We start from the raw sequence: 14294 nt of genomic DNA on the forward strand, positions 1-14294 counted from the left end.
TTTTTTTTTTCTTTATTATTTTTTTTTTTTTTTTTTTTTTTTTTTCTGGTTCACCAAGTTCACAGATCTGAAATTCTTTCTGTGGATCTCGGGATAAGAACCCTTGGGCATTAGGATCTTTAGATTGTTTTCTCAGTTTCAAATGTAATGATTTATCCATGATCCTTCAATTGTTTACATGTTCACATTGCCTAGGACCACATCTATAAAGTTCTAAACTAAAAATGTTATAACAAAATTTTGTCAAATTACCTCCAGCTAACAAAATAACACAATTCTCCTCACTACCATTAGTTAGAAATTAAAGTTTAATTTTTCACTAGTTTTAATGAACATTTCTTAACAAATAAAAAGGTGACCTACCTACCATCGAAGACTGCCTATGTTACTCAGAAGTTCCCCAAAGAAACAAAATCAATAGGATCTATCTTGCTATAGACTAAATGTTTGTGTCCCCTCAAAATTCATATGTTGAAGACAAAAATAGCATGTTAATGTTATTTGCAGGTTGAGCCTTTGGAAAGTACATAGGTCATGAGGATGGAGCCCCAGTGAATGGAATTAATGCCCTTATAAAAAGAGAGGTAGATACAAGATCTCTCTCTTTTTCTGCTCGTCATCATGTAAGGATACCATGGGAAAACTGGCATCTGCAAACCAGGAAGAAGGCCTTCTCTAGAACTTACCGTGATGGCACCTTGATGAACTTCCCAGACTCCAGAGTCATTAAAAATATATTTCTGTTGTTTAAGCCACCTGTTATGGCATTCGGTTATAGCTGCCCAGACTAACCAATACACACATACACACACACACGCACTTTATGTATAAATACATTAATAACATATAATTATGATAATATATAACTATATGAATTTGTGTGTGTGTGTGTGTGTTTGTATTTGTATGTATAAGGAGATTTATTATAAGAATTTGGCTCACCAAGTTATGATGGCTGACAAGCCCAGAGATCTGTGGTTGGAAAGATACAGAACTAAGAGAGACAGTAGTGTAGTACTAGTCTGAGTTTGAAGGTCTGAGCACCAGGAAAGCTATTAAGTTTCAGTCCAAAAGCCAACAGGCTTGACACCCTTATAAAGCTTATTTTTGGGGGGTTCTGAACCAAAGAAAGGAAAAGACCAATGTTCTAGTTCAAGGCGGTCAGACAGAAGGAGTTCTCCCACTCCCCTTTCTTGTGGGAAGGTCATTCAGGTCTTCAGCTGACGAGATGAGGGGCGTCCACATTGAGGAGGGCAATCTGCTTTACTCGGTCTGTCAATTCAATGTTAATTTCATCTAATAACACTCTCATAGACACACTCAGAATGATGTTTGACCACATATCTGGGCATCCCATGGCCCAGCCAAGTTGACACTTAAAATTAACCATCACACTGCCCTATAGCAAAAAATCATTTTTTAAACATCATTGGTATCATTGTAATAATTGGTACATTAGTATACTGTAAAAACCAGAAAAACAGTGAAATAAATTATTTCTACAAAATTGAACTTACAAAACTATAACTGAAATGACAGTGACTTAATTTTACTATGGTATATAGACTATGGTATTTTTATTTTGAACGTTACACTTTTCTTGCCGTTCAAGTAAATAATCAACTTAGATTTCCTATACATGTAGAGTAAATGCTTATGTACGCAGGAGAAAACAGAATGTGGGGAAATAAAACATTTGAATTATTAAACAGATTTTTAAAATACTTTTAGAAACTGGTCAATGTGTCCTGGCATCACTATTTAACTAATGCAAATATTGACTTACTTTTTTGTTATCTCACTTACATGATCATTTGCTATGAAGTTTTGCCTTTCAGCTTAAAATTGTACTTGCAACGAGCATGCAGGTTTAGGAGTGAGGTAGTGATTTCATTTCAGGTCTTCTATTGACTTGTGGGTGGAAAATTAAGCTAGTGACATAACCATGGTCCTTGCCTGAACTTGCTCATTTTATGAACTGGAATAAAAAGTCTTGTTATCAAACATTAAATATGAGGCATTTTGAACTCCTTGGATGAAATTCTTAATATGAATTTTCTCAGCCTTGTAAATAAATTTAAAAAATTAATTGACCTGCACAAATTTGTTGCCAACCTCCCCTCTTCCATGGTGCTTAACTTCTAGTAAAATGAAGAAAATTAACATTTCTTCCTACTTGTCTCTCAGATATTAATGCGTATGAGGGTTTAGTAGATCAATGTCTGTTACCTCACATGGATCTATCATAATCCACTGAAGTGCTGTGAGCAAAAACAATTCACATTAGGATTGAATATAGATGTACGATCCCTTCAGGTCTGTGAATTTGGCCTTAAATTCATTACCTTAAAGTAATGAATAATGAAGATTTAGAGAATAGTGTTTCTATGCCAGGAATGTTTTTCTCTTAAGGGAAATCCCTAGATAAAATGACCTGGGGGTAAAAAACTTCTCAAATCTGCAAATTGGGTTCCTGGCTTTTGGGTAACCTGGGCAACTTGGGCTATCTGACTTTTTAACGTTGAAGCTAGTTAGACACAAACGCATGAAAGGACAAAATGAACACAGGCTTGAGGGGAACATGATACTTCCCCTCATCACTGGTTAAATTAGAGAAGGAAGTAAAGAATGAGGTAGACGTAGAAAGAGAGAGGAGGAGAGAAGGTTGTGTGTGGAGTGGGGATGGGGTGGGGGAATGGTGAATTAAGCCCTCTGCAAGGCCATCAGAGAAACTCTGGGTTCAGTAGGTGAGAAACAAGCTCCAGGAGTATTCCTCAGGAAACTGTGTTGTCCCTGAAGCCCCCATCTTGGTTTGGCTTTCTTGAAGCATTTTCCCCCTCTTTTGGCTTATGACCATTAGGCGACTCAAAAGTTAAGTGCTCCCAGCATGGGTCATGCAACCCTTTTTTTCTGTATGCTTTCCCCTCTCCATAAATAGTCCACATTTAGCATCAGATACGTAGTTTAATAGATCTTAACCCTCAAAATAAAATTGTAAGATATTTCTAGATAATGCTCACTCTGTTGACATCTTAGTTGGTTTATCCCCCACCCGACCCCGCCCCACCCCAAAAAAGGTTTTATATGGCAGAGGCAGCAATATAAACCTTTAGGGGAAAAAAATTAGACTTTTAAATAAATAGGCAAGGCAGAGCAAACTATAGTAGGAAGAATGCAGAAATATTTGGGGGAGTGTAATCTTGAAAGCTGAATGCTGCCCTTTTGATTTGCCTGAACAATACAAAACATGTAAATATGTACTTAAGAGAACCATGGAAATGGAATGCAATGAAAATATTGAAGCTATATGATAGTGTGTCCAGAATTGGTGGGTTCTTGGTCTCACTGACTTCAAGAATGAAGCTGTGGACCCTCGTGGTGAGTGTTACAGTTCTTAAACATGGTGTGTCTGGAATTTGTTCCTTCAGACGTTCAAATGTGTCTACAGCTTAATCCTTCTGGTGGGTTCATGGTCTCGCTCTCAGGAGTGAAGCTGCAAACCTTCGTGGTATTATAGCTCTTAAAGGCAGCGTGTCTGGAGTTGTTCTTCCTGGTGGGTTCGTGTTCTCGCTGGCTTCAAGAGTGAAGCCGCAGACCTTCAGGGTGAGTGTTACAGCTAATAACAGCAGCGTGTACCCAAAGAGTGAGCAGCAACAAGATTTATAGCAAACAGCAAAAGAACAAGGATCCCACAAGGTAGAAACAGACCCCAGAGGATTGGCACTGGCTAGTTAGGGCAGTCTGCTTTTATTCCCTTATCTGGCCCCACCTACATCCTGCTGATTGGTCCATTTTACAGAGAGCTGATTGGTCCACTTTACAGAGAGCTGATTGGTCTGTTTTGACAGAGTGCTGATTGGTACCCTTGCAATCCTTGAGCTAGACACAGAGTCACAGAGTGCTAGTTAGCTAGATACAGAGTTAGCTAGATACAGAGTACCAATTGGTGCGTTTACAAACCTTGAGCTAGACACAGAGTACTGATTGGTGCATTTACAATCGTTGAGCTAGACACAGAGTCGCAGAGTGCTAGTCCTCCAAGTCTCCACTAGGTTAGTTAGATACAGAGTACCAATTGGTGTATTCACAAACCCTGAGCTAGACAGAGTGCTAATTGTTGTATTTACAAACCCTGAGCTAGACACAGAGTGCCGATTGGTGCACATACGATCTTCCCCCTAGATATAAAAGTTCTCCACGTCCCCATCCAGTTCAGGAGGCCAGCTGGATCCTGCACCAGGGCTGCAGGTGGAGCTGCCCACCAGTCCCAAGCCAGGCCTGCACTCTTCAGCCCTTGGGCTGTCCATGGGATCTGGCGCCAGGGAGCAGGGGGCGGTGCCCGTCTGGGAGGCTCTGGAAGGAAGCCCACCGTAGGGGGAGGAGCTCAGACATGGCAGGTTGCAGGTCCCGAGCCCTGCCCCGCCGGGAGGCAGCCAAATCTCCCGAGAATTTGAGTACAGTGCCGGCAGGCCGGCACTGCTGGGGGACCCGGCACAACTGCGGCAGCTGCTGGCCTGGGTGCTAAGACCCTCACTGCCCTGGGCCGTAGGTGCAGGCCGGCTGCTCCGTGTGCAGGGCCCGCCCAGCCCGCGCTGCAGGAACTCACACTGGCCCGCCAGCGCAGCCCTGGTTCCCACTGGCGCCTCTCCCTCCACACCTACCTACAAGCACAAGGAGGAGGTTGCGGTCCCAGTCATCCCAGAGAGGGGCTCCCAGTGCTGTGGCAGGTTGAAGGAAGGTGTGGAGGGAGAGGCGCAGGTGGGAACGGGGGCCATGCCCGCCGCTCACAGGCCACTGTGAGTTCCAGTGGGCACGGGCACGGGCTCCTCAGGCCCGCATTGCTGGCCCAGGGCATTGAGGGGCTTAGCACCCAGGCCAGCAGCTGCGGAGGTTGCGCTGGGTCCCCCAGCACTGCCGGCCCTCATGCACTGCTCTCAAGTTCTCCCGGGCCTCAGCTGCCTCCCTGCGGGACAGAGCTCGGGACCTGCAGCCTGCCATGTCTGAGCCCCTCCACTCTGCGGTGGGTACCTCCATGGCCCCAGCCTCCCCGACGAGTGCCGCCGTCTGCATTGTGGTGCCCAATCCCATCAGCCACCCAAGGGTTGAGGAGTGCAGGCACAGGGTGCAGGACTGGTGGGCAGCTTGGCCTGCAGCCCGGGTGGGGGATCCACTAGGTGCAGCCAGCTGGGCCCCTGAGTTTAGTAGGGACTTGGAGAACCTTTATGTCTAGCTAAGGGATTGTAAACACACCAATCAGTACTCTGTGACTAGCTCAAGGTTTGTAAATACACCAATCGGTACTCTGTATCTAGCTAATCTAGTGGGGACTTGGAGAACTTTTCCATCTAGCACTCTGTGTCTAGCTCAGATATTGTAAATGCACTAGTCAGCACTCTGTGTCTAGCTCAGGGTTTGACAATACACCAGTCAGCACTGTGTGTCTAGCTCAGGGTTTGTAAATACACCAATCAGCACCCTGTGTCTAGCTCAAGGTTTGTAAATACACCAATCAGTACTCTGTATCTAGCCAACCTAGTGGGGACTTGGAGGACTTTTCTGTCTAGCACTCTGTGTCTAGCTCAGGGATTGTAAACGCACCAATCAGCACTCTGTCAAAACGGACCAATCAACACTCTGTAAAATGGACCAATCAGCTCTCCATAAAATGGACCAACCAGCAGGATGTGGGTGGGGCCAGATAAGGGAATAAAAGCAGTCTGCCTGAGCCAATCACTGGCAACCTGCTGGGGTCCCATTCTTTGTTCTTTAATTCTTTACAGTAAATCTTGCCACTACTCACTGTTTGGGTTCACAGTGGTATTTATGAGATGTAACACTCACCATGAGGGTCTGCACCTTCACTCTTGAAGTCAGCGAGACCACGAACCCACCAGAAGGAACAAATTCTGGACTACCATCTGTAAGAACTGTAACACTCATTGGGAGGGTCAGCAGTTTCATTCTTGAAGTCAGTAAGACCAAGAACCCACCAATTCCAGACACAATAGTAGCTATAGCAAGAACAGAGAGACTAGAAGAGAACTCACAGTGGCTTCAAAAATAAGAGGCTGAGGCTAAACCAGAATTGTGCTCTATGTAACTGTTAGAGTAAACAAATGTTGCCAGCAGCTGGGCTCAGTAGTCCCAGCTGTTCAGGAGGTTGAGGTAGGAGGATTGCTTAAATGCAGAAGGTCAAGCTCAGCCTGGGCAATATTTGGCAACATAGTGAGACATCATCTTGAAAATAAAAATAAGAATTGCAAGGATTGATTGGAGTGGAGTCATTTGTGCAATCTTAGAAACACGCATATGTGAGAAACTAACACCTTTTGTCAGAGGGCAGCTATTATGTAACTAAATGTTTATATAACTAATTGTGACAATGAAAATATCAAATGTTAAACTTAAATACAATGTTTATTAAAAAAATTTAATAGGCATATATTGTAGAATTTGAAATTGTTAATTTTGACTGTGCCATTTTCTGTTGAGAAAAAAAATTTCGATCTAAGGGGCATGGCTGAGCATTTGTGAATGTTAAGAATTAACGTATGAAAAATGAAGTTGAAGCCAAACTATATTTTCATTTATGTTGATTAGGATGCTTTTGCTGTCTTGAAAAGACATACATGTTACTTCATTAAAGAGAAAGTAGGTCATTTAAAATGATTTTACTTTCATTAGTCAGGCATCTGGAGAAAGTAAAAACCAGATCTTATCATATCCTCATTTAATGACAAAATGGTGCAACAATCTCGGTTTTGCAAATTCAAATGCCTCTGGCCCTATTCAGTAAACCTGAATGAGTAGAGCAGACTGAATGTGAGGCACTAGTGATCGATGTTAATAAATGTCTTGCCTCCCCTAGGCATTCAAATTCAACTTAAAAACAAACAACAACAACAACAACAACAACAAAAACCTAGCTAAACAAATACCTCCAGAGGTACTTGGGATTTATAACATGATATAAAGTAGTTTGTTTTTTATGATCTAGTGCTTAAGACTAGCTCTTCTTTGGGACTATTCAAGACCCTCCTTATACTGTCCCAGCTTAAAATAAAACCCCAGGAGTCTTAAGCCAGAGGAATGTGTCAGAAAATGAAAAAGGATTACCCCTTTTCGAAAATTCAGCTTTGAAAAGAAGCCAATTGGTGGTGAGGGGTGGAGGTCACCATAAAAAGGATTAAGTTGCTACTGATTAGACTGTATGGTAAAAACATTAGTTTTCTATTTCCAAAGTGGTTAATCAGTCAAGATAGTTGTAAACACATTAAACAGAAACACTGCCTTGCCTGACTTGCTTGTAAAGGTTCATACTGGCTTTCCATTTTAATTCATGTTTAATTTTGTTGCAAAGATCTTTCCATTAGATATTCAAAGAAACTAGATAGTTATTGAAACATTATTATATGTTTATAACATCTAGCACTGTAGTTGAAAAAAGCTGGAATAACTAATTTTCTTAATATTACGCCACATATTTTCCAGTCTTTTGATAAATGTTAGCAAAAGACGAGATGATCTGCAAAGGAAAAGTGGGGGACTTTATTTACTATTAAAACAACACTCTCTAGACTAGGGAGGCACAGATTTTAGTATAAGTGAAAGTGTATTTTCTGAAGAACAAAGGGAGGTTCTAGCTTAAATAGGGAAAACTACCCCCTCAGTTCTCAATCAGGCCTGTTTATGCAAATGAAGGATTCAAACTTGTTTAGTTCTGATTGGTCAAAATAGTAGAGTACTGATTGGGTGTTTTCTATGTCCCCAGAACTCTCTGTCAAACTTTTGATTGGGTGTTTTCTATGCCCCAAACGAGAACTCTGTGTCAAACTTCTCTTTGAAAGGGCTGGTGAGGGGCGGTTTCTAGCTCATTTCTCTTGTGTCTGGTTACAGGAACTGTTCTGACTCAGGGTGTAAAGCAAATGTTTGTGGAGCTGCTTTTTCCAAGTATGCACGTGGCTACTTTTTCTTACTCTAGCAAGGCCACCTGCTTCTGTTTTTAAATTTAATTGTCCCTGTTAACCACAGGGACATCTATCTCCCCTGTAGAGCTTGAGTCTTATTTTACAGTTTTATTTTATATAGATTATATTTGAAAGTATATTTGAAATTATGTCATGCCAAAGAAGCATGAGAGGTTGAAAAATGGATGTCTTGACTCAGAGACAAACATGGATTGAGTACATACTTTATGTGCCTGTTACCACATGTGCTGTTCTTACATTTATTGCCTCATTTTCTCACAACTGCCCTGGAGATTGGTAGTCTTCCACGTTTTATAGTTGAGGCCACTGCATCTCAGATTTTTGAGAAATGTATTAAAAATACATTTTAATAAATATTAATTAAAAGACCTTTAGTTTTTTTTAGATGTTTGTTTTATTTTTGTAAAGCTACTGTCGTTTGTTTTGCATGCCAGCCAACTCTTAGTTTAAGAAATAATAGCCTATATCATCTTATATTACTCAGATCTTGCACTTAGCTGTGTGGTTCACTATGATCCACTGTAGTTGTTGGCCTGTAATCTTAAAACATCTAGGAATATGCTTTCAGGAAGAAATGGAGAAAATTTCTTCTCTAGTTTTTTATTTTTATTTTTATTTATTTATTTGTTATTTATTGAGATAGAGCCTTGCTCTTGTTGCCCAGCGTGGAGTGCAATGGTGCACTCTCAGCTCACTGCAACCTCTGCCTCCTGGGTTCAAACAAGTCTCCTGCCTCATCCTCCTGAATAGCTGGAATTACAAGCACCTGCCACCACACCCAGCTAATTTTTGTATTTTTAGCAGAGATGAGATTTCACCATGTTGGCCAGGCTGGTCTCAAACTCTTGACCTCAGGTAACCCGCCTGCCTCAGCCTCCCAAAGTGCTGGGATTACAGAAGTGAGCCACCATGCCTGGCCTCTTCTCTAGTTTTTAATAAACATTTTAAGAAGAACAGAATTATACCCTACAATGCATTCTTTAAGTTTATGGGAAAACTTATTTAAAAAAAACAAAATACTACACCTTTTTAGAGACTCAACATTTTTTTTTATATTATATACTTTATTATCAGAAAACTATGTGAAACATTTATTCACCAAAGAATAAATATCTTAGGGACATACTAAAAACAGCACTTTGCAATCGTTCAACATTTTTGCTATGTTCTCCTATTTAGTATTTCTTCCACCAGTTTTCTTGGTTTCTCCTGAATATGACATCCATAAACGCAATTAGTAATATACTTTATACGCTAGATATTCTTTTTTTTATTATTATACTTTAAGTTCTACGTACATGTGCATAACGTGTAGTTTGTCTACATAGTATACTTGCCATGTGGTGTGCTGCACCATCAACTCGTCAGCACCCCTCAATTCATCCATTTATATCAGGTATAATCCCAATGCAATCCTCCCCCCTTTTCTCTATTTCCCTTCCCCCTCCCCATGATACTCCGGTGTGTGATCTCTCTCTCCTTCCCGAGTCAAGTGATCTCATTGTTCGAGTTCCCACCTATGAGTGAGAACATGCTGGTGTTTGGTTTTCTTGTTTTGTGATAGTTTGCTAAGAATGATGGTTCCAGCTGCATCCATGTCCGTACAAAGACGCAAGCTCATCCTTTTTTATGGCTGCATAATTTCCATGGTGTATATTGTGCCACCATTTCTTAATCCAGTCATGTACAGATGGACATTTGGGTGATTCCAAGTCTTTGCTATTGTGAATAGTGCCGCAATAAAACATACAGTGGTGCATGCTGGTCTTTATGCAGCAATCGGACTTTTATCCTTTGGGATATATACCCAGTAGTAGGGATGGCTGGGTCATATGGGTTACATCTGGTTCTAGGATCCTTGAGGAATCACCATACTGTTTTCCATAATGGTTGAACTAGTTTACCAATCGGCCACCAACAGTGTAAAGAGTGTTCCTATTTCTCCACATCCTCTCCAGCACCTGTTGTTCTGACTTTTTAATGATTGCCTTCTAACTGGTGTGAGATGGTATCTCTTGTGGTTTTGATTTTGATTCTCTTGATGGCCACAAAGACTCAAACAATTTTACAAGAAAAACAAACAACCCCATCAAAAAGTGGGCAAAGGAACGAACAGCATTTCTCAAAAGAAGACATTCATACAGCCAACAGACACATAGAAAAGAGACTCAACATTCTTTTAAATATTGTCAGAGTCATCAGAGTTCAAATTAAACCTATGATAAAAAATGCTTTTGAAGCAACAACAGCAAGCAAAGCTTGAATTCTGGCCAGTGGTAGTTATGCTTCAGTGAGCGTCACAATCAAAGAGGAGAGTTACAATGCAGATTCCTGGGCTCTACCACCCATTAGGTAGGACAGTGTGGAGCCTAAGCATTTGCATTTTTAACAATCTCCAAGGCGACATTGATGCTTCTGATCTGTGGACCGTGTTTTGAGTAGTACTTATTTAGGGATGACCTGGGAAGCATAGTGTGTGTTAACAATTTAAATTATGTTTTTCAGAAAAATAATTTCAACTGTACCAGAAGAGCTCAGTGCCCAGAACCCAATATCAGTTCTATACAGATACAAGGTGATGCTGATTATTTCATCAACCATCTTGGCGTTCCCATCGTGCAGTTTGCTTATGAGGACATCAAAGCATTAGAGGTGATTGTTTCTAAAAAATGCAAAACACACACACACAATATAGCAGACCTGCAAAATTTGGTTTTATCCTGGCTATTCAATTTTCATATCAAATAGTTCACTATAGAAAAGAGGCTTCATTTAGAGAGTTATTCTTACTTTTCAGAGGCTTTGCAATAGTATTTGAAAACATCAGCTCTTTTGAAAAGTGTTGAATTCAGTTTACAAAGATTTATACTGTCACTCATATTTTCACACGGTGCTCTGCAACAAGAAATTTGCAGTAGTTGGATTAACATCAAAACATAATTGTAATCTTCAGTATTCACAGAAACAGATGACATGTGCAATAGATTCTCCTCTCCTTGCCCAAAGGAAAATGCATTTCATGTTCTGTATGTTAATATGAGTCTTGTGGATTAGCTACCCAAAGTTTGTCAATAGTTTGCCTGCTTAGAAAAGATAGCACTTTTTTTGTGAGGATGGAAGGATTTTTTTCCAAAGAATATCACAAAAGCATGATTCATCTTAATTAAGTCTCTGTTCATCCATCTTTTGGACTTTAGTCCTTCTAATCTTTCTCAGAATTATGTCTCAGGAAACTGTTTCTCTGTGGATCTAACCCTGTTGGGACATTTCACCTTATTTACAAATCATTTATGCATTATTCGGAGCTATTTGAAAACCTCTAGAGTGGCTTGCTTGAGGTAATTATTGCATTAACAAAATAATGGCTGAAAAGTACAGTAAAACCTGCCTTGCTCTTCAAATATAAATGTTCCTCAGAAGGGGTGCTTAAATTATGTTTGTATTAGCTCAACTTCAGATATGCAATATCTTAATTATTAACAGCTTTGAGTAATATTTGGCTTTATGTTTCTCTGCAACCACACAGAAAATATTTTAATTCTTATTTATTATGTGTCTAATTCATCTTGGTTTAGTTTTAAGACAAGAATTTAGGGAGAATAGTATAGCCTTGGGAATGAGACAGACTCTGACACTTACTAGACAAATTATTTAACACCTTTCAAAATGATTTTACAAATGAAGTACTTTGGTATATTTATGGACTCTATAGAGCTGTGGTGAGGATTAAATGAGACTATACATGTAGAGGGTTTAGCTAAGCTTGAGCAGATAATAAGACCCCATTATTGCAGTTATTATTGTCTGATTGTAAGTACAACATATGAATGAGCCACTTATTAGCAAGACTGATAATAGAATAATAGCAAGAGTAACTTCATATGAAATTGTTTGGGCAACAGCTCGTAGTGCTCCGATTAGTGCGTAGTTTGAATTTGATGCTCATCCTGATCATAAAATGGAGTAGACAGCTAGGCTAGATGTAGCTAGGATAAATAAAAGTCCCAGGTTAAAGTTGATTAGGGGGTTGGGTATAGGAAGAGGGGTTCATAGGAGAAGAGCAATGGAAAAGGCCAAGGCTGGTATGGTGATGTAGAGAATAGTAGTAGACGTTGAAGGTTTTAAAGGTTCTTTGGTGAAGAGTTTTTTTGCGTCAAGGGTTGTAGTAATCCATAAGGGCCAACGATATTGAGTCTTTTGTGTAATTGTATATAGCCTAATAATTTTCACTCAATGAGTGTGAGAAATGCTGTAGCCGCTAATGCAGATATAATGAGGAGTAGAAGGTTTGTTGTTGACATGATGTTAAGAAGAGGAGTTGAACCTCTGATTGTAAAGTTTTAAATTTTATGCGATTGCCGGGCTCTGCCATCTTAACAAACCCTGTTTTTGGGTTGGGTGTATGGTGTTTTGTTAGATTGAGATTAGGTCATCTATGGAATGAGGGCACTTTATGAAGTGGGCCCTATTTCTCTTATCCTTTCGTACAGGGAGAAATATAGAGTAGATAGAAAACGACCTGGATTGTTCCTGTCTGAACTCAGATCATGTAGGACTTTAATCATTAATCATTGAACAGAACAAACCCTTGATAGCGCTGCCACCATTAGGATGTCCTGATCCAACATCGAGGTCATAAACTGCTATTGGTCCGATATGGCCTCTAGAATAGATTGTGCTGTTATCAACTAGGTAACTGTTCCATTGGTCAAGTTATTGGATCAATTATAAGACGTCAGCTCGGCTTAGTCCCTTGGTAGGTCTGTAGCATAGCTTGTGTCGGAGGTTTAGTTATGCTCCGAGTCACCCCAACCAAAATTTTTAATGCAGGTGTAGTGGTTTAAGGTCGTAGACTTTATTGATTTTGGATTGGCTCTAAATAAATTAAAGCTCCATAGGGGTCTTCTCGTCTATTATTTCATGTCCCGCTCTTCACGGGCAGGTCAATTTCACTGTTGAAAGTAAGAGAACCAGTTGAACCCTCGTGGTGCCATTCATGTAGTCCCAATTTAAGGAACAAGTGATTATGCTACCTTTGCACAGTCCGGGTACCGTGGCCGTTAAACATGTGTCACTGGGCAGGCAGTGCCTCTAATACTAGTAATGCTGGAGGTGATGTTTTTGGTAAACAGGCAGGGTTGAGTTTGCCGAGTTCCTTTTACTTTTCTTAACCTTTCCTTAAAGCATGCCTGTGTTGGATTAACAGTACAAATAATACTGGCTTGTTTATATTTATTAATATTGGGCTGTTAAGCATCGGTGAAGTTTTTCGGTCTGATTTAGGCTTGTGCGGTGGAAAAAAATTCATGTTACTTATACTAGCATTGTTGCTTCTATGAAATGATAGATTAATCCAGTGTGATGTGAGGAGTTCAGCAGTATGCTTGGAATTTTTTAGATGATTGATGCTGAGCTTGAACGCTTTCTTAATTGATGGCTGCTTTTGGGCCAACTATGGGTATTGGATTTTTTACTCTCTACACAAGGTTTTTTCCTAACATCTAAAGAGCTGTCCCTCTTTAGACTAACAATTAACTTTACAGGGGGATTAAGTGATTCTTCAGGTAAACTTAAGGTTGAACTAAGATTCTATCTTGGATAACCAGCTGTCACCAGCCTCGGTAGGCTTGTCACCTCTACCCATAAATCTTCCCACTATTTTGCTACATAGAGGGGTGCGCTCTTTTAGCTGTTTTGGGGTAGCTCGTCTGGTTTCGGGGAATTTGGCTTTAGTTCTCTTTGCGAAATTGTCTCTAGTTAATTCATTATGCAGAAGGTATAGGGGTGAGTCCTTGCTATTTTATGCTTGGTTAATTTTTTTCATCTTTCCCTTATGGTACTGTGTCTATAGCGCCAGGATAAAATTTCTATCGCCTATACTTTTGTATTGGTAAATGATTTAGTATATGTTAATTTGATATTAGTGTTGATTAGATTTAGGGCTAGTGTTAGCTCAAGGCAATCAAATGGTATTGAGATCTTCTGGTTGTAAGTCGGATGCTTTATGTTAAGCTATGCCTTGATTTATCCCTATGCTTTATAACAAATGACCTTGTTGATACTGCTTTAGTGGAAGAATTTTTAAAATGGATTTGTCCCTTACAAAATGTGAATGCTTGAGATGAAATAATTTTGTATGAACTCTCTGAGGAACAGAGTAACCTTTGCTTTCTGTGTTAACCTATAATAGATATTGGTATACAGCTATTAAGAGAAATTTTAAATATTAAAAAAAGGTTTTACCCATGATGTAAAAATATTTGTCCTATGCCAATTAGTAAAGCAGGTAAGGAAATTAGAGCTTTT

The 14294-nt window shown here is 39.9% G+C and overlaps 1 protein-coding gene across 1 annotated transcript in view; it reads left to right on the forward strand.

Moving 5' to 3' along the window:
* NAALADL2 (N-acetylated alpha-linked acidic dipeptidase like 2) overlaps positions 1 to 14294 on the forward strand; it is a 1006116-nt gene that overhangs the window by 742430 nt on the left and 249392 nt on the right. Inside the window, 1 exon segment of the mRNA XM_017847705.1 lies at positions 10494 to 10640. Within this exon segment, the coding sequence (XP_017703194.1) occupies positions 10494 to 10640 (147 nt within the window).

The sequence above is a fragment of the Rhinopithecus bieti genome, unplaced genomic scaffold, assembly GCF_001698545.2.
Source record: "Rhinopithecus bieti isolate Rb0 unplaced genomic scaffold, ASM169854v2 scaffold_28528, whole genome shotgun sequence".
Classification (NCBI taxonomy): Eukaryota; Metazoa; Chordata; class Mammalia; order Primates; family Cercopithecidae; genus Rhinopithecus; species Rhinopithecus bieti.